This window comes from Diceros bicornis, chromosome 2 (genome assembly GCF_020826845.1).
Source record: "Diceros bicornis minor isolate mBicDic1 chromosome 2, mDicBic1.mat.cur, whole genome shotgun sequence".
In the NCBI taxonomy this organism is placed as follows: domain Eukaryota; kingdom Metazoa; phylum Chordata; class Mammalia; order Perissodactyla; family Rhinocerotidae; genus Diceros; species Diceros bicornis.
This window is the reverse complement of record NC_080741.1, coordinates 68,407,972-68,428,129: the sequence shown is the minus strand read 5'-3', so window position 1 is coordinate 68,428,129 and position 20,158 is coordinate 68,407,972. Positions and strand designations below refer to the sequence as shown.

General features: G+C 39.5%; 1 protein-coding gene across 4 annotated transcripts in view; it reads right to left on the bottom strand.

Annotated features, from left to right (window-relative positions):
• The window catches only part of MITF (melanocyte inducing transcription factor), a 214,099-nt gene that overhangs the window by 27,287 nt on the left and 166,654 nt on the right, over positions 1-20,158 (bottom strand). For all 4 annotated transcript variants that reach the window (XM_058562867.1, XM_058562884.1, XM_058562875.1 and 1 more), the window contains exons 3-5: positions 3,438-3,665; positions 2,309-2,392; positions 68-163 (exon numbers count right to left, since the gene is read on the bottom strand). In XM_058562867.1, the coding sequence (XP_058418850.1) occupies positions 68-163; positions 2,309-2,392; positions 3,438-3,665 (408 nt within the window). The remainder of the gene's footprint in view (positions 1-67; positions 164-2,308; positions 2,393-3,437; positions 3,666-20,158) is intronic.

Here is a 20,158-nt window from a genome sequence, read left to right as displayed (position 1 = left end):
TAAGAAAAAGAGAGAGAACACTAGAAACATCTCAAGATTTTCTTTGGGGAAAAAAAGTCATCAATACCGTATTTGCCATTTGCAACGCAGGATCCATCAAGCCCAGGATCTCTTCATTATAACTTGATTCTAGGCTAATAATGTCATCGATCACATCATCCATCTGCAGGAAAAGGGGCAATGGGAGAGAGACAGATATAAGCAAAAACTGTGCAAAGCAACCCAAAAAGAGATCCATGGTCTTTTCTTACCCAAAGCAATAACACTCTTTAGTTAGATTCTAAGAAGTAACTGTCCTTTTCCTCCCCAAATATGAATGTTATTGGAGGCCATTAACACTAGGGGGTGATAAGAATGACATCTGCAACCAGCACTTAGTGAGTGATTACTAGATGCCAGGCACTGAGCTCAGGGCTTTGCATGGGCTAAGTTATTTACCCTGACAATAACTCTATCAGGGTAGGTGCTGTTATTTTACTAATTTTCCAGGTGAGATAAATGAGAAGCAACTTGCCCAAAGTCACACATCAAAGAAGGGTTAGAGCCACAATTTGAACCCATGCTCTCAACTGCGATGCTAAACTGCCCAACCTAAACAAGAAAGAAGAACCCGGAAACTTCATCTTGAATGATAGCTGCCTTTTCCTTGTTTCTCTAAGAACTCTGCCCCATATCCTTCCCACATCCTCTTTGGAGTAGGAAAACAGATGGTAAATTCAGCCCTTTGCTCCCACAGGGGCATGTAGGGCACTGTGACTCCCAGGCCACTGGCTAGCCCTGCACTGATCTTATAAATAAGATCAGTGTACTCGTAAAATAAATTTCTCCTTGTACAGCTGCCAGTGTGCTTGGTACTCCCCAAGGAGAACACCAGGACGAGGTTATCATTACTGTCGTGGAGCTGCCATTCCCACTAGGTCAAGTTTATTCCTGAAGTACCAAAACATCGGTTATGACAACAAACAACAGTGATTACATGTGCATTGCAGCACTTGCAAAGACAAGTCTGTGAAAACATTTCTTTGTAAACACCTTCTGTATTTGATCTAGTTGGAGTGTCTGCGTGTGTGTGTGTGTGTGTGTGTGTGTGCACGTGTACACACAGGCTTGGATCTTAACCGTGCTTCATAAGTACACAATGAAATCTCAGAACTCAGAGGGATGGTCCTTTGTGTCTTTTTGCCACTTCCAATTAAAGAGAACAGGCTCCATTGTTATGGGGCTCGTTGGAATCTTCATTCTCCCACTTTCCATATTAGGGGCAAAGCCCCTAATCTGTAAGAGCTTCAGTGTGTCAATCTGTAAAAGGGGGTTAATAATACTCATTGCCTTACTGAATTCTTGTGAGGTTTAAGGATAAACCATATAAAGAGCTCATAGTACCAGGAATATAGTAAACAATCAAAAAATCAGTGTTATTATGTGACCCCTGAGAAGAATAATTGGAGGTCAGTTTGCCAGCACATTGTTTATTAAGTTCCATTTCTAGGTACACCAGTTTTATCTGTTTGTTTTTAAGAGATCATTTTCTAATTGAGTAGGTGAACAGGCAAATGGGCGAGGGGACTTATGAACAACCTTTCTTTGTATATTTTTAATTTTATTTTTAGGGAAATAAAATTAATGGGATTCAGGTGATAGAATTTTCAAAACAATTTTTTTTCTCTTATGAAAAAAGTAATGCGAGTTAATAGGAAATATAGAAAAGCAAAAAAAAATGTTTTGGTTATTCTTTCTCATATCTCTATACATACATTTTTAAATATATAAATATATTAATAAATGAATGTAGCATAATTTATATATTCATTAAATAAGATATCATAGAAGAACCTTTAATTACTTGGGAAAATATCCATTAAATATTATTAAATTAATAAAGTTTCAAAATGTATGTTCCATGAGATTCCATTTTCTAAAACAATGTATAGATCTCACACACATCTTGGTTTTACTAATCAAAGTTGCTACCCTACAAATTTGCATAAAATACATTGCTGGTGGTATGTAAATAAAGCACAGCATTTTACATTTTATTTATTAAAATTTATGTATTTTAAGCACTTTTTAATGACTTAAACTAACTTGGGGAAAAATACATTTTAAGTTTAATTTCCCCAGTAATTATTTAATCATGAGATATTATGAAGAAAATGGCCCTGTTCATAACTTTCTGTATTTAAAAAAAAAAAAAAATCAATGGGGGGGGGGAAGAAAACCCTTAAGTCATCAGGAAGGTGTGATTAGCCACAAATATAGATTCTCATTACAAAGTGTTACATCCTTGGACTGCAGAGTCATTCAGTACCTGCATGCACGATGCTCGTGAATGTGTGTTCATACTTGGGCATTCGCTCTCCGCCCTGTTTTGCTCTTCAAACTTATAAAACCCCTGCAAAAACACAAGCAAAATCAGCCCATGACTTGGATTTGCAAATGACTTTTCAACGACATGTTCACACGAGGCTGATGGTGCAGCAACAAGATGAACTAAGCTTTCAAATAAAGTAGAATCTGACCAAGAAACGAAATAATGAAGGAAGAAAGTCCATCAAATCAGCTTGATAGATGACAAATATGGCCAGAGAAGAACAAGGCGGTCTGGCTTGGACACAGGGGAAAAGACTTAGTCCCTCTAGAAATTAAAATCAACTGAACTTCAGGAATGTCACCTCTGAAATCACATAAACATTTCAGAGTACAGTAAAACTCCATTAAAACGAGGCTCATCATCTCATAATTTGGAAATAACTGGCATTAAATCACAACTCTCAGGTCTTTTATGTTTCAAATTTGGATGCAACAATTAGCGTGAGGTGCGTTTGAGTCTTGTCTCCAATCCAGTCTTTACAAAAGCAGATTGAATGGGCAGCGACAATTTTATTATCAAACTGAATTTATCTAGCCATTAAACCTTTGCTTCTCCGTAAAATTCTCATGTGCTATGTTATTCAAATTCCTCCACACACATTCCATGCTTTTTTTTTTTTTTCAACTCAGGGAGAAATAATATTCCAGACATTCACAACAAGTGGAACTTCTAAATCGCCTGTCCTACACCTTTTCTATTTTTCCTTTTCCTTTTCCACCTTCCCTTCTCCTCTCTCTGCATTTTCGCTGCTTTATAAACGGAAAGGCAGTGAAGAGAAGAGTGCACTCAGCTAACGAAGCAGAAACAGGTTAAGAGAGAAAGTGTCCTCGCCTCTGCATTCCACTCGGAGCGGGCCAGGTCGCCTGTCATGCACCATAACCCAATAACCCAGTGACGGTGACAAGAGGCTGGAGTGCAACAGCCATGCTGGCGAATCTGGGACAAAGGCCGGTGAATATGGCCACACGGACGGACAGACTAGAGTCCAGAGTCAAGTGCGGGAATAATATCCAACAGACAGTCATTCAGTGTAAGAAAACAGAAGAGGGGAGGAGACATGAATTACCTCTTTTTCACAGTTGGAGTTAAGTGTAAGCATAGCCATGGGGCTGTTGGGTGCGCTGCTCCCCGGCACCGGTGGCATGACATGATCGCCAGGCTGGTTTGGACATGGCAAGCTCAGGACTTGGTTGGCATGTTTATTTGCTAAAGTGGTAGAAAGGTACTGCTTTACCTGCTGCCTTTGGGCTTGCTGTATGTGGTACTTGGTGGGGTTTTCGAGGTGGGTCTGCACCTGAACATAGCCACGGAGGGAAGAGAAGACAGCGCTGTTATTCGTGAGTCTGGGACAGCTTTTCTCTCAGGCACAAACATGAGACTGGCCAGTCCACCAACAGAATAAATTATTAAGCCCCTGTTATGTACCAGGCACTGTGCTCATGGATTTTGATATTACTGAAGTTTAAAGTCTAACTCTTAGGATTTGGGGTAATACTTTGCCCTGTTTTATTTCCCTGCTAATTAGCGGTACATCTCTTTAAAACCTTGTGCCCTTCTTCTCATGTCTAATAACTAAAAATTTGCAAGTAGCTGTAGGGCAAAAATTTCCCCAACACACCTGAAAGGTTTATTAAGATCAAAACAACAATCCAAGAAGAAGAAGCATAGCTCAATTTATTTCACTTTCTTTGGCAAACAGAACAGCTTTCTGTTACAAAAAAAAAACTCCTTAAGAACCAACTGTAAAATGGTTGCAGAAAATAAACAGAAACATTCTGATGATTAAATCAACTAGTTGTGGATTAATTCCTCCCACTTTCATTTGGACATGATTATTCAACATTTTAATTAAGAGCTTGAACTCAACATAAAAAGCAATTCCACATTAAGCAAAAGCGTAACTCTTACATGCATGTGTTTTTAAAGGCATGAATATTAAGCCACCAGGATATTTTTCTTCCTATCTTATAAATATCAATACAGAATTAGGAATGCTTTTTTAAAAAAGCAATAATATTCACTTTAAAGTCACTTCTTCCTTGATAAACACAATTTCAGGAGCTCAAGGAGAGAGCATAGCCATGCGCCAGGGAAAAAAGTATATCCTACTAATACTTACTTTGTTCAAAATTACACTGAATTACTTCTTATGGTATCAAACAATAAACAGCATTAAAATAGTAGATTTGTACTTATTGAAAACAGTGTCTACTGCAATAACATGAAAAGCTGAATTATCCAATTGATTGCACTATATTTCAGAGACTGAATAAGAATAAAGCTCACCTGATAGTGATTATATTCTAGCATTTCCAGCATAACAACGTTTTAGGTGGCCCCAGTCCAACGAGAAACGGTAGACTATTCACTCCCTCTACTTTCTGTAATTCCGGTTCGAAGACTGACTGGCATAGAGAAGGCACTATAAACAAGGTATCCCGAGACACCACCGGAAACTTTATCACAGCGGTCCTGCTTATAATAACCTAAGCTAATTAGTTATGCATGTAAAAAAAACACGTTCACACAAGGGGCCGTTTTTTTGGAAGCCCTAAGAGTTTGGTCTTAAATATTGATATCAATTTTTCCCCCTGGCTTGACGTCATGCTTTTTTTCATAAATATAAAAGAACCTTTTTAAGTGATGAGCTATCAAAGTCAAACTCACGGTCAGATCAAGGCCGATTCACTATTCATCTTTAGTTCCAGTGGTATTAATAGACAATGGTATTTCTCTTGCAGCAATAGGTTAAGAGCTACATGCCCCCTTTGGAGAAGACATTGCCTAAATGCTACTATTACACACGAGACTTTCCTAATGGCCGAATAACTCTGCCACTGCCGACTGCAGGAAGACTGTCTTTAAGGATGGAGGAGTCTCTGTGATGAACGTTCAAGTTCAATGGCCGTATCTTGCATCCTGGTCTTAATGTACATCTTATTCTTAGCTGGATAGATATGTAACTTTCCTACTGATCTCGCATCAGAAAGAGGGGGAGCTATCCTAAATAGAACAGGAAAAATATACACAGACACACACGACTGGATGTTTATTTATGTGGAAAATAAGAAATAAATGTCTTCCCAATTTAACCCTCGAATTAGGAAGCGTGAAAATTTTTACTGAAAATCTTTTAATATAATTCTTGGGGCTAGAGAAGACTAAGAGTTATCATATACACAACTGATGCATTTATACATTTACTTATTTATTCATTCCACTATTTACTTTTAGTATGTGCTAAACAGTGTGCAAATCACAGAATATACATTGTGAACAAATACATTTGCCACCTTTAGGAAACTTATAGTCTGAGGGGAGGAAAAAGAAGAAAAAATGCCAAACAAATATATATCTAAAAATTATGATAAATGGTTATTCACTGCTGAAATGGGAGCTATTTTAAGCATAAAAATTTGAAATTCAATAATTCGGTCCAAATGCCCAAGATAACGAAGTCCTTTAGGTTGACAATCTCAAATTGCTTCAAATGACTGATCTAACATGCACACAGAGGTTCACAGAGACATTTTAAGGTTCATAAAGGGTCCAGACACGATAATGATGAGGACAACAGACATTACTAAAATAAACATAAAATGAGGGCAATGGGTGTAATGTGCTCATTTCACTATTACACTTAAAAAAGAAACGGCTGCACATTTAAAAATAAATGTTAATTCACTGGCAGATCCTTATTCTTTAATGAATTAGAATTTTGTGCTTTAGAAAGAAAAGAAGCAACTTGCTCTCTATTGGCATTGTCAGTGAGGTCTTTACTACATTCAGGTTGGGGTAATCAGAGTGGGATGTATTTTGCTCTTTTACTGTCAGTATCTTTTTGGTTTTCAAGTAAGTTGAGAACAGATTGGCTATAAACACTATGCAGTAGACAGAACATCTCCAACTGTTTCCAATCCAAACACTTGAAACAGGTAACATAAATGACGGACATAAACTGTAGGGTAACATGGAGTGGTAAGGTCTGTGGCAAATCAGAGGACACACATCTTATCTAAAAGGAACAGCTGACATAAACTGCAGCTGATCGTGGCCATTTGGGAATACTAGTCTAGTCTAGCTAGATCTTCCAATTTCTCAATTTAGCTGGCCAGGTGAACTTCTTTTTTATGTGAAATCTCCCAGATTAAAAAAATGATACCCAATTGTTTGATTTTTCACATAGCATAAGACCAATCAAACACATCCGTGGGTTGGACTCAGCCCACAAGCCACTAGAATGTGGTCTCTGCTCTACAGTGTCCACGGGGATAATCTTCACATCTACATTCCCTGCAGGGTGGCCTAGGTTCTGAGAAGTCAGTTCCTCTTCTGAGAAGTTAGTGTCAAAATCCAGGCATTTCTGGTGCTTCTCTGAGAGACAGCATGCCTGACAGCACAGTCAGCAGAATAGTTAAGAATGCGAAACCTGGGTTCAAATTCTGGCTTTGCAACTTACTACTGATGTGACCGTCTGCCAGTCATTAACTTTTCCAGGCCTTCATCTCCTCACGTGCTCAATGGGGATGATGATAGAGCCTGCCTCATAGAGGTGTTTTCAGCATTAAATTAATCACACCTCTAACAGGCTTAGCCATAGCCACATACCTCAAACAGCAATTCTCAAACTGTTTTTGTCTTAGGATTCTTTTAAACTCTCCAAATTTATTGTGTTTATGTGGGTTATATCTATCAATATTTACCACATTAGGAATTAAAACAGAGAATTTTAAAACACAAGATTATACACTAGCACATATTCCACTGGCCATCAGAATAATGACATTTTAACACGTCATGTAGCCTCTGTAAAACTCTCCTGTATACTTGTGAAATGAGCATGAAAAAAAGAAAATAACTTCTTAGTATTATTATGAAAATAGTTTTGCCCTGGCAGAACCACTGCAAGGGTCCTGGATACCCCCAAGGCTCTCTGATCACACTTTGAGAACCACCGATCTAGAACATAGTATTCTGGCATTATCAGCACCCATCCTAGCCATGTCATTCACCACTGTGTTTCGGTGGTGTGTGACACAGCCTTTGTGTGTCTTGCCTCCCTCATCCAGAAGACGCTGGAGGAAGACATTACCCCTGCGCTAACTTGCTTATAGCATGATTATAAGGCTCTACAGTCCTTTGACTATTTTAAAAGCCATATAAATATAATTTTCTGTCTTCAACCATCCTGAACCACAGGTTTTTAGTTAGTGACTTCCCTTTTACCAATTTTTAAATAGCCAATCAAACAAATAAGCAGATGAAAACATATAGGTGGCATCAAACATCTGCATGACTTCCCAATAATTTTTGCATGTTTTTGACCTGGATATTGCTGAGCACTTGAAGCACAGACCACAAAATAAAGCTAAAATTCTTAATACTCTATTATAATATAATATTTTATTGATATAATTTATATTTCACATAAAATATGCTAGCTCTCTGGTTAAAGTGCAAAAATCCAAAGACTGAAACTTTTCTTCCTTGTTACAATACTACCACTATCATTTTGCCATTTTCCTTTCTTCAATCAGATCTTGAATTGATAGCAAGAGAACTGGAATGGATCACTTTCTAACTGTCACAGTTTATTTTCTCCACTTCCCAGGTGACACTGACAGGTTATTTTTCATCAGTTTCATTCTTAAGAGCTCCTGGAGCACATCACGGTAAGATGGTGCCTGTAGATACTTGGCTCACAAAAGAATTCATCGGAGGAAAAAAAAAAAATCCCCATCTGATGTCCATTGGTCTTCTATTCCCTCTACTATTTATAAACCAGAATATAAATAAGATTGAGTGAAGATTCCAATAACTCTTTTAGTTTATAACTGATTTTATTTTTTAACAAGTCAACAAAGGTTCAGATCTCTCATTTTATGTTTAGAGACAGAATGTGTCCTTTTGCTCAGGAAGCTTGAGGAAATTTAAAGGGATTATAATTCAATCAATTGCTATCCACTGCCACCCTCATCCCACTATTTTTTTCATGCTATTTTTTAAATGACAATTTATAGAGAAGGTCAATTATGTAATCATCATCCCTGAAAAAAATGGTAAAACAGAGAAAGCTAGCTTTCTTAAATGACTTGAGCAAACTCTTGTTCAGGGTCACATCTGCTAGGTGCCAAGGTTCTTTTCAGTCCCACAATTATAACGTCACTGCAAGAGAAAACTCAAGCTCAGAACACAGGTTCTCGGACACTCAGTCATGTTTTCTGTACAATCTGTACAAAAGTATCCTTAACAAAATATAAGGACAACAAGGATATGAATCCTGACCTAAGAGAGAAGAATCAAAATCAGATGCAAACAGGGCCGGCCTGGTGGCGCAGTGGTTAAGTGTGCGCGCTCTGCTTTAGCGGCCCAAGGGTTCACAGGTTCGGATCCCGGGCGTGCACCGATGCATCGCTTGTCAAGCCATGCTGTGGCGGTGTCCCGTATAAACTGGAGGAAGATGGGCACGGATGTTAGCCCAGGGCCAATCTTCCTCGGCAAAAAGAGGAGGATTGGCATCAGATGTTAGCTCAGGGCTGATCTTCCTCACACACACACACAAAAAAATCAGATGCAAACAAAAAGCAAAAACAAAGAGTACTTCAATAAAGGAAGGTTAGAAGTGACAAAGGTTGAAAAGAACAAGTCCTTTTCCCTATCACCAGGGTCTTCCCACCAGCCCCACAGGCCCACTCCTTATTTGTATGGCTGGCCTGTAAACTAAGAATAGATTTTAGATTTTTAAATGGTTGGAAAAAATCAAAAGAAGAATGAGATTTTATGACATGAAAATAATACGAAATCCAAATTTCAGTGTCCATAGATAAAGTTTTCATGGAACTCACCCATTTGTTTCCATATTGGCCATGGCTGCTTTCACACTACAAGTAGTTGCAACAGAGCCTGCACGGCCTCCAAAGCCGAAAATATCTACTATCTGGATTTTTACAGAAAATGCCAACCCCTGCTCTATCAGAAAGTTTTACCAAATTATAATTCAGCTTTTCTATTAGGTAGAAGTTTTAGCAAGGTTTGAGGGAAAGAATGAGGTGATTGTGCTAAAGAGAAACAGTATATGGGTATATAATTCTGTAGTTGTTTTTCCAAATATTGTCCAAACTGGACAAACAGCCACGTAAGAACACAGAGTATGCTTAATTACCTCCATTTTAAAGGTAAAGAAACAGAAACTCTGAAAAGAAAATTAAAAGATGTGCCAAGGGGGCTGGCCTGGTGGTGTAGTGGTTGAGTTCGGTATGCTCTGCTTCAGCAGCCCAGGGTTTGTGGGTTCGGATCCCAGGCACGGACTTACACCACTCATCAAGCCACGCTGTAGCAGCGACCCACATACAAAATAGAGGAGGACTGGCACAGATGTTAGCTCAGGACCAATCTTCCTCACCAAAAAAAAAAAAAAAAAAGACTTGCCAGGGTCAGAGGGTCAGACATTAAACCAAGGTTTCCCTCACTCTATCCCCAGTGGTAAATGACAGAAACACCCTTCACTGTTGATCATTTTGATCTAGAACTTTAACTGAGTAAAGAGGGGAAGATAAAACTATGTAAATCCAGAGGTATACTCACATGCCCTCTATGTGCACACACTAATGTATATGCATTTATATGCCATTTTTATTGGTCTGTATATGTTCACACCACTTCCTGTCATATTACTTTGTAGGATCATTAGGCTTCTGGATTCAGAAAAATGAGTTGCAAATGTGTACAAAAAGAAAAGACAGCAAATCTATTTTCTAAAATCTTGATGTTGTAATAGAATAAACTAGACCAGCCCGACCCAAAATTCCTATCAGGTCTTTTATTCTTTGCTAATGACCTATAAAACAGTGTGCTTATTATAAACCGCAAGGCGGGCATACTTTGGGTTTAGGGCAAACAATATTGAGTAGCCTCATGAAAAAAGATATTATAAGAAAACTCCTACTATATATACTATTTTTTCTCTCTCAGATTAAAATAAGCCACAGGTCTGAGTATACATCAGGTTTTTATCTCAGTCAAACAGAAATATGAGAGATTTAAGAGTGGTAGCCGTCTGCCTGCGAAGTATTTATAATCCCAGAATAAAAACACCACTTTCAGAATCAAATTCCTATGAGAGACTCAGCAAGACCCAATAAACTTAACCCATTACTCACATTAAGAGAAAATCATGCATTTACAGGGCCTGCACTTTGAGGATCTTATCAGTCATTATGCATGGATATGGCATATTAAATAGCAAGATTTTTTTTAAAATACAGAAAACAGAATTAGCATTCATTCACTCAAAACTGTCTACCATGTATCAGATGCTGTGCATTTTACATTTACCCCTAGCTTAGGTCAATTTAAAATAAACTAATAAATCACTTGGATAACCATATAAAATATTCTTGAAAGCCTCCTCACACAGTTTCTTTTTTTAATCATATCGTGACAACTGATTGAATACAGAAGCAACTACAGAAGAGATCTGATTTCCATAGTTTTAACCTCTTATTTTAAGTCATTGCCACCTGAGAGCACACCCAATCACCCTCTTGCCATATACATAAAGAACTAAATACAGGACTGGGTGGAAACCTTAAGGTGTAAGCAGATCACCTGGGATCTTGTTAAATGCAGTGTAATTCCATAGGTCTGGGGTGGGACCCAAGATCTTGCATTTCTAATAAGCTCCTAGGGGATGCTCACCTGCTAGTCCATGGACCACACCACACCTTGAGTGCCAGGCTTTAATACGTTCTCACCTGGACTCCTGCTCCTATCAAAAGAGTCATAGGTTCACTACTCATTCAACAAATATTGCTTGAGCACCAACCAAATGCCAGGCAACCATCCTAAATCTTACACAGGCTGCTCAGGGAAGGCCTCATACAGAAGGTGACATTGAAGTACAGAGCTGAAGTTGGGGAGGAGACGAGCCAGGCAGATTGGTGGGAAGAGCATCCCAGCAAAGTGCCAAGTCCTCAGGTGTGAACAAGCCTCGCATGTTCAGGGAACGACAAGAAGGCTCATAATACACATTCTTTACTGGGCTTCTAATTTACCACACTCGCCTGGTTTTCCTCCTGCCTCTTTCATCATGTCCTCTCAGTTTCCTTTGCTAGTTTTCTCCTCTTCTCTCCCTCTTAAATGTCAAAGTGCCTCAAGGCTCAGAGCTGGAGTGTCTGTATCTACACGCACAGCCCTGGTGACCTAAGCCAGTCTCACAGATGTAAACACCCAGTCCAGATGTCTCTATACCCCCAATTCATCTCTATCTGCCTACTCAACAGCACCATTTGGAGGACTGCAGACATCTCAAACTTTAACATGCTCAATATCTACTCCAAACCTGCTCCTCCCATGGTCTTTTCCATATTAGTAGATGGCAACTCCATCCTTTATTAGGTTGGAACATATGAAATTATCATTTCTTTGTAGGCCAAAAAAATGGTCTTCATCTGGTGCAACCTAGTTGCTCATGACCAAAATCTTGGTCATCTTTGACTCCTGTCTCTCTTTGACATCCTATATCCAATCCACCAAGAAGTATTGGCTCCCTCTTCAGAATATATCCAGAATTTAACCCATTTTCACCTGATCCAAGTCAACATCATTTCTCACTTGGATTATTGTAAGTCTCTGGACTCTTCTACTTGCTTCTGTCTTTTCCCTCTTGCAGTCTATTTTCAATACACCGACTAGAATGATCTTTGTAAAGTATGTCAGGTTGTGTTAGTCCTTTGCAAAAAAACTCTCTGTAATGGCTCCCCATTTATCTCTGAGAAAAAACAAAGTACCTACAATGGCCTACAAGTCCCTAAACCAGTGCCAACCATGGCGCTTGTTAGAAATGCACATTATTGGGCCTTACAGCAGAGCTAATGAATCGGAATCTCTAGGGACCAGAAATCTGTTTTAACAAGCTCTGCAGGTAGATTCTTATGCACACCAGTTTGAGGACCCCTGCCCACTGTACCTACTTCCCACTCCACCCTAGGATCATGACCTCTAACCTTACCTCCCACAGCTATCCTAAGAACTTGTTCAAAATCCCAACCCATGCCCTGCCCGTGCTGCTGATCCCAGTACCCTGCTGTTCTTTGTCCAGAACATGGCCTGGCACACAGTAGGCACTCAGTAGATATTTGGTGAATCAATCAATGAATAAGCCAGTGAGGCTGAAGCACACGGATGGGGTGGGAGGTGGGAGACAGAAGCTTAAGGACAAGGGGTCAGATTGTATAGGACCTTGTAGGGGTTAGAGGCTAGGATTCTGACAGCCTCTGGAAATGTCCTGAGGAAACAGAAGTGACAGACTCTCACTATTCCTGACTAACTCACTCTTCCTGCCTTAGTTCTAAAGGAACTAAGTCTCCAGGTCAGGCAGTTGATTCACAGCCCACCTCCCTACTCTGAGAGATAAAGCTTCTTTTTGATCAGGGTCTGCCCAAAGATTGCCGATTCTTGTAGCTCTCGTCTATGAGGCTTAGGGCCCTGAGGGTCTGAGAACACGGCCAGGAGCCTGGAGGTTTATCTCCATCTCTAAACTGTAGACCCCTCGATAAGTCACAATTACAGCCGAGGTCCCCAAGCAGCTGGCCCATGGTCACAATCCAGAGCAAGGGCCACTTGCTCTTCATTTTGCCACAGTTCTCCCACTCCTCATTCTGACACTCCCACTAGCCTGCTCCACTCATCCATCTGCCTTGAAATTGGCAAACCCTGCCTTATCCTTTCATACTTCACATTCCTGGAGGTAGTTCCAAATCTGATGGAATGGTGGTGGCATATTTGTGCTTAGAAAGCCACATTAAATGAACAATCTCATATGGTATGGGTGGGAAAATAAAATAAATTGGTAGAACTTTAACAAATAAAATAAATTGATGTAAACTTTTAAAAGGTACATACATGTCCATCCAGCAATTTACACGTTCAAGAACTTTTCTAGGAAATCATCAGATACAGGGGCAACGATTTAAGTACAAGGATGTCCATCAGAGCATTATCGAAAATAGGAATAGTCAAACTACTACCCTAGGGCCCACCACCTGTTTTTCTAACTGAAGTTTCATGGTGATGCAGCCATGCTCATTCATTTACATACAGTCTGTGACTGCTTTCAAGCTGTCACAGTGCTCGAGTAGAGTTGAGTAATAGACCTTATGTCCCCAAAAGCCTAAATATTTACTATCTGGCCCTTTACAGAAAGTTTGCCAACCATTAATCTCTAATAATGAAAATTGGAAACAAATATCTAATAACAGACAATGGATTCAATTAATCATGAGGTAGTCATATAAATTCAGGGTTCCCCAACCTCAGCACTATTGACCCTGGGGCCAGATGATTCTGTGTTGGGGGGCTGTCCTGTGCCTTGCAGGACGCTTAGCAGCATCCTTGGCCTCTACCCACTACATGCCAGTAGCACACTCTCCTCCAGTTGTGACAACCAAAAATGTCTCCAGACATTCCAAATGTCCTCTAGGGGGGCAAAATTGCCCCCAGTTGAGACCACTGCATATAAATGGATACAATACAGTCATTAAATCCATATTTTATAAAACTAATGAGGGGTAAGTTCGTATGTAAGTAGGAACACAAAGCAGGTTAGAAACACTACATACACTGATTCTAAATTGGCTTAAAAATGTTGTTTATACATATGCATAGACAAAAAAGACTAATGACAAATCATTCTGCAAAGTCTTAATAATGACTATGCCTGGGTGATGAAATTATAAGTGATTGTTCTTTTATTGGTTCTTTTCTACATTTTTTATAATGTACATGGCACTAAATTTGTAATTTTTAAAAAAATCTATAAATTCCACAAAAATTAAAGTCTATGGATCTGGAGAACTACAAATATATTCAGGTAGAATTCCTCTATTGAAAATTCTGCAAACAACAGATAAACCCATTAAGTTGTTATTTAATGGTAAAATTTGCCTCGTTTCAATTTTTTCTTTAAATACTTGATCAGATTAAGAGGACCCTGTTATTTAAGAAATTTTTAGTCTAACACTGAAGCCCGGACAGTTTGAGTTTGTACAATATTTGCCACATTTTTACCGTTTTGTAAAGGGCTGCGATTACGTGGTTCAATGGCGCCCTTATAATAGCCCATTGTAAGGACTGTCCAGTTCTCTCTCCTCCTAAGGGGAGCTGCGAGCGCAGCATTCCACGTGCTATAACTTTTCCATGTGCCCCAGTTTAGCACTGCCTCAGAACTGCAGACGCCTTTTTGTTTTAGCATTTTTCCCCCCAAAATGCCCCCATTGTTTGCAGTTTATCGGGTATTAGCGATCATTAGGGGACAGGCAGCACAACTTCTCGTAAGGACCGACACTCTTAAGAAACTGGCAGTGGTCAAGTTTGTCAGAGATGAAAACATTGCCCTGGGCCTAAGCAAAAGGTCAGTCAGAAATGAGAGCTGAATGCTCCCAGTTTGAAGGTCAAGTCCACATGAGCTGAAAACTGGCAAAAAGCAGCCGCCTCATAATAACACAGACCTCAGGGCCTATATCATGAGACTGCAGAGTCCTCCTGGTGTTTGAGGAACTGCATTGTCTTGGGCAATTCGCAAGACTTGCTGTATAGATTATGTGATGATGACATTCCAGAATGGAATTAACAACCCCAACAATAACAGCAGCAGCTCAAGAGCTTCCTGACTGTGCTAGGCACTGTGCTGAGAGCTGTACATGCAGACACACTGTAACTACCCCCACGTAACAAACAACTCAGTCACTCATTCGACCAGCATTTACGAAGGCACCGAGGATACAGCAGCAGCTATATCCCACAAAAACTACATTAGGTTGGGGAAGCGAGACAAACACAACAGAAACAAATCAACGCAGAAAGAAGAATCTCATACAGTGACATAAGTGCAATGCAGAAAATAAAATAAAGCAAGCCATTGGGAGAGAAGAAGTCTACTCTGTGGTGCTGACATTCTACCTGAAACCTGAATGATGCAAAGCCAGGAATGTTGAGCACCAGAAGAGCCTAAACTCTGGGGTGAGAAGCAGCTTGGCATATTGGAAGAGCAAGAACAACCTCAAAAACAACTAAGCCAGCGGGGCTGGGGCAGTGACCAGGTCAGCGTGTGAACCGAGAAAGGCAGTCGGGGCCAGACGTCATGGAGCTTTGCAGGCCTCTGTAAGGAACTGGACTTTTCTTCCCTGCTACTTATAAGAAGCCTTTGGGAGGTCTTAAGCAGAGAAGTGACATGACGCGATGAACATTTGTAAAACATCTCTCTGGGGTCGATACGGATGGGAGGTCAGAGTGGAGAAACAATTAGGAGGCTCCCGTAGCCACATAGATGAGAGCTGATGATGCCTTGCCTCAAATATTAAGATGCGGTTGGATGCAAGATACAGGCTACCAGGCCTTGTCTCTGGCTTCTTCCTGGCTTGCATCAAATCCAATGTAAGAATAGCACACAGATTAAAGGGCTCTTCTTACACAACGCTCTGAAATGCCTCACACCACCACCGAGAAGTTGTTATAAATGATGCACACAGTTGTAAATATCCCATATATATACCTGCTTGAGGAACACAAGCTAAGTGTATGGCCAGCTATTGGAGTGCAATGGAGAGAGCCTGTCTCGTATTGTTAATATCTGGCTGGAACTTCAGATAGATCTGAGTTCAAATCCTAAGCAGGTTGCTTAAATGCTTGGAACCTCAGTTTTCCATTCGCAAATGGGATCGTGGATATTACCCACCTAGTAGCTGCTGGGTTTGTTGATTAGTTTAAGCGATAAAATGCATGAACAGTACTTGGCACATAATAAATGCTCAATAAATAAATAACGTTCTCTATTACTGGTAGTCCTGAAATTTTTGCTTTCACATTCAAGTAGATCAGTGTTAGATCACTTAGCTCCTCCATCTCAAAGAATACAAGGCCACCCTGAAGGAGTAGAGAGGGCGAAGGGGAGGAGGGACATTTTTGGCCTCTTTCAGACATCTTTCGTTCACACAGAGCATATATATTTATGTATTAGAAACTTTATTTTTATTCATTTTCTATAAAAAGGAAAGTTTCATGGTAGCATATTTACTAAGCAAGCACTTGGTCAATCTATCAACCTAACACAAGCATAAATGTCTGCTTTTTTGCTTACTATTCTGGACCTTTGCCTGAACTTTTCTTCTAAAGGAACTGACTTGATGTTCCATGAACTGATCATGGATTCAACACGATCTGTGATCCTCTGTGGTGTTTTGTTGTTGGCCTGAGCACCTCTCAGAAAAACATTTTGTTAACAAAGTAAGTTGGATCTGCCCATAGAGTGCTCTCACTGATCAAACCAGAAGTGTGTATTTTAGCCACAAATGAATAATTTTTTACTTGTGCAGGGGGTAGAACACTGAATTCATACTGACCTTTTCAGAAAAAAATCAGGACTATCTCTTTCAAACAAAATGGCCACTAATCTACATTTATGTCCTATAAGAAAATACAATCAACTGAAACCTAAGCTTATGGAGATATGTAGAAGTAGTTTTGTTTTTCCTCACTAAAAAAAATTTCATTTGCAAAAAATGATTCATCGCACTCCACAAAGCAAATTCTCAGAGAGATTTCAAATTTATTGCAAATCTATAAAAATTTATAGAGGTGGGACACACCTATACAAAACCAATATATGTAGTTGGAATAGTTTCAATTGGATTTCTTTGTGTGATAAAAATAATGGATAAACGGTGTAAAGAGGAAAAGGACAAAATACTTCTTTTGAGAATAGAGGTGAGGATTTAATAGGGGAAAGAAAATGGGAATGTACTGAGACTCCTCATAGCGAGGAGAAAGAATTAAAAAGTGAAAATGAAGTAATTATTGAGCACTAATTAGGTGCCAGGTAGTTTTTCTAAAAGTTTTCAATGAATTTGCTCATATAATCTTCACTACAACCCTCTGAGGTAGGGGCTGTTATTATTCCCATTTTAGGGATGAGAAAGCTGGGGCTCACTCCTAACCATTGTATTAAACACTGCCATAGTATGAGTTATCTGTAGAATTCATATTTCAACATAGTATTTCTGGTTTTGAAACCGTACAGAGAGCCTTTGTAATAATTATTTCTTCTGAGTACTTGTTTTCATGCTTTCATCATAAATAAGCCTCTCTTTAATATATGTTCCTCACCTGGGTGGACACCAGGCCTTAAACCAAAGTTCTATCCGATTCCTAAGTGAACAAAAGCAGGCAGTCAGGCAAGCAGTGGATCAATGAAGACAGGATTTTACAAGAGAGAAAGTCAAAGTGAACATTTGTTATGGGAAAACCGCCTTAGGACGTTGAGTAATTTAAGAGTTGATGCTTTTTCTTTCGTTTTTTTGGGTGAGGGGGTAGGAACGGGGGAGTCGGCAGACAAACAGAATCTTTCAGACTCAATAGGAATTTTTGTTAACCAAAAGCAACTAAGTATCATGGGATTTTTAAAGGAAAGGTTAAACTATTGTACGATATAGTAATGCCTTTTATAAGAAAGAAAATAGGCCACTGTACCACTGAAATGCCAGTCGCCGTATAGCTAATTGGAAACCAATATCAAAAAATGAGGGAAGAAGAGAAGTGTCCAGCTTACTCTTTTGTTAAAAGGCCCACTGCACTACGCGGTTTGGATAAAACAAAAGCAAAAAGTGATGGTTTAGTCAGTCCCCAAAAGTCTATACATTATGTGTAGTAAATAGAAGGACCTCAACACGAAAGAAAATACCTCATTCCTCTCCTCAAGGAGCTTATAATTGGAGGGTTAGGGTGGGGGACAATGGAGGGAAGGGAAATCCACACACAAATTTATATTTAAAATGCTCCTACCCTTTAAGATAGTGGTTCTCAACCACAGGTGATTTTGTCCTCTGAGGAACATGTGGGAATGTCTGGAGACATTTTTGGTTGTCACATCTGGGGATAGGAGCCGGGGGCTGCTACGAGCATCTAGTGGGTAGAGACTAAACATACTGCTAAACATCCTATGGTGCACAGGACAGCCCCTCACAACATAGAATTACGTGGCCCCAATTTTGACAGTAGAGAAGCCCTACACTAAGAGATATTGTGCCAATTTCCCACACCAACGCTCTTAGTGGTCGATTTCAGAAAAAGGCAACAAAACCAGTCTAAGCCACAGGAATGGCATAGATACCTCAGAAACTATTGATGTGCTTTCACCTTGCATCCGAGCTTCATAGTTCGTTAACAGTGATTTCATATCTTGTCTTGACATGCAAAGGACACCTTTTTAGTTTATTGGAAGGAGGAGGAAATGTCAGCATCACTGTAAATGGCTTAATTCAAACCCCAAGACTTCATATCAACTTGAGTTCTGGATAGTAACGTGGGCAGGAAAAGTTATGCTGGTAAATTATCAATTTGACAGAATAATGATAAACTGTGCCCTAAAGCTACACAGAATGAAAGTGAACAATTCTAACGATTCAAAAGGCACACTGGGAGCCAGCCCTGATGCCCTAGTGGTTAAAGTTTGGTGCGCTCCACGTCGGCGGCCCCAGGTTCGGTTCCCAGGCACGGAAGGACACCACTCTTTGTCAGGAGCCATGCTGTGGCGGTGGCTCACAAGAACTAGAAGGCTCACAACTAGAATATACAACTATGTACTGGGGCTTTGGGGAGGGGAAAAAAAAGAGGAAGATTGGCAACAGATGTTAGCTCAGGGTGAATCTTTCTCAGCAAAAAAAAAAAAAGAAAGAAAAAAAAACACCACACACTGGGAACCTGCTTTGGTGTTTCTGAACACGAACTATGAGTGCATGGGCAATATCACTTAAGTGTCACTTGACAGTCTTTTCTGTCTGAGAAAATACTAAATAAAGGAACATTACTGCACTTGCAAAGAAAGCCAGAGTTTGCTAATTCTTAGTTAATTAATTCTAAGAATTAATTCTTAGACAATGTTTCACATAAGTCCTTACTCTCCCAAACTATCAATAACAAAACAACAGTTTTTCATCTATTCATTTCCAACATTAAAAAAGGATTTTTTAAAAAATATATTTTGGGGTTGGCCCGGTGGCGTAGCAGTTAAGTGCACGAGCTCCGCTTTGGAGGCCCAAGATTCGTAGGTTCGGATCCCAGGCACACACCGACGCACCACCTGTCAAGCCATGTTGTGGCGGCGTTCCATATAAAGTGGAGGAAGATGGGCATGGATGTTAGCCCAGGGCCAGTCTTCCTCAGCAAAAAGAGGAAGATTGGCATCGGATGTTAGCTCTGATCTTCCTCACAAAAAAAAATAATAATAATTTTTAAGAGCTTTCAAAAGTCATTAGCTTATAATTTTGTACATGACACGTGGACTTTTATTTCTAACTGCTTTTAAAAGTATAAATAGAAGTGTAGCAAATGCTGACAACTGTTAAAGGTGAATGATGGGGAGAAGGAGTCTCATTGTACTACTCTTCCTACTTTTGTATATACTAGAAATTTTCCATGATAAAGAATTATAAAAAAGAAAAATGTGTACATAGTTCTTAGACATACACACAAACACACAAACACAAATGTTGCCCTGGGTGTTTATATAAAATAATTTAATCCTGATGATTTCAATGGCAAATGCTTTGTGGTCTTAAAGATTCTAGATCTACTTTTACTTTGCTATCTGCCTCCCTATACCCTACGTTAAAAAAAAAAAATCTATAAACTATTTAGTAAGAAAAAACAAGAAAAAGCTAAAGTGGTGGAAATAGAACTAATTAAACAATATTCTTCCCACAAAGTTTTTGTCTCAAATGATGCCTATAACAGATA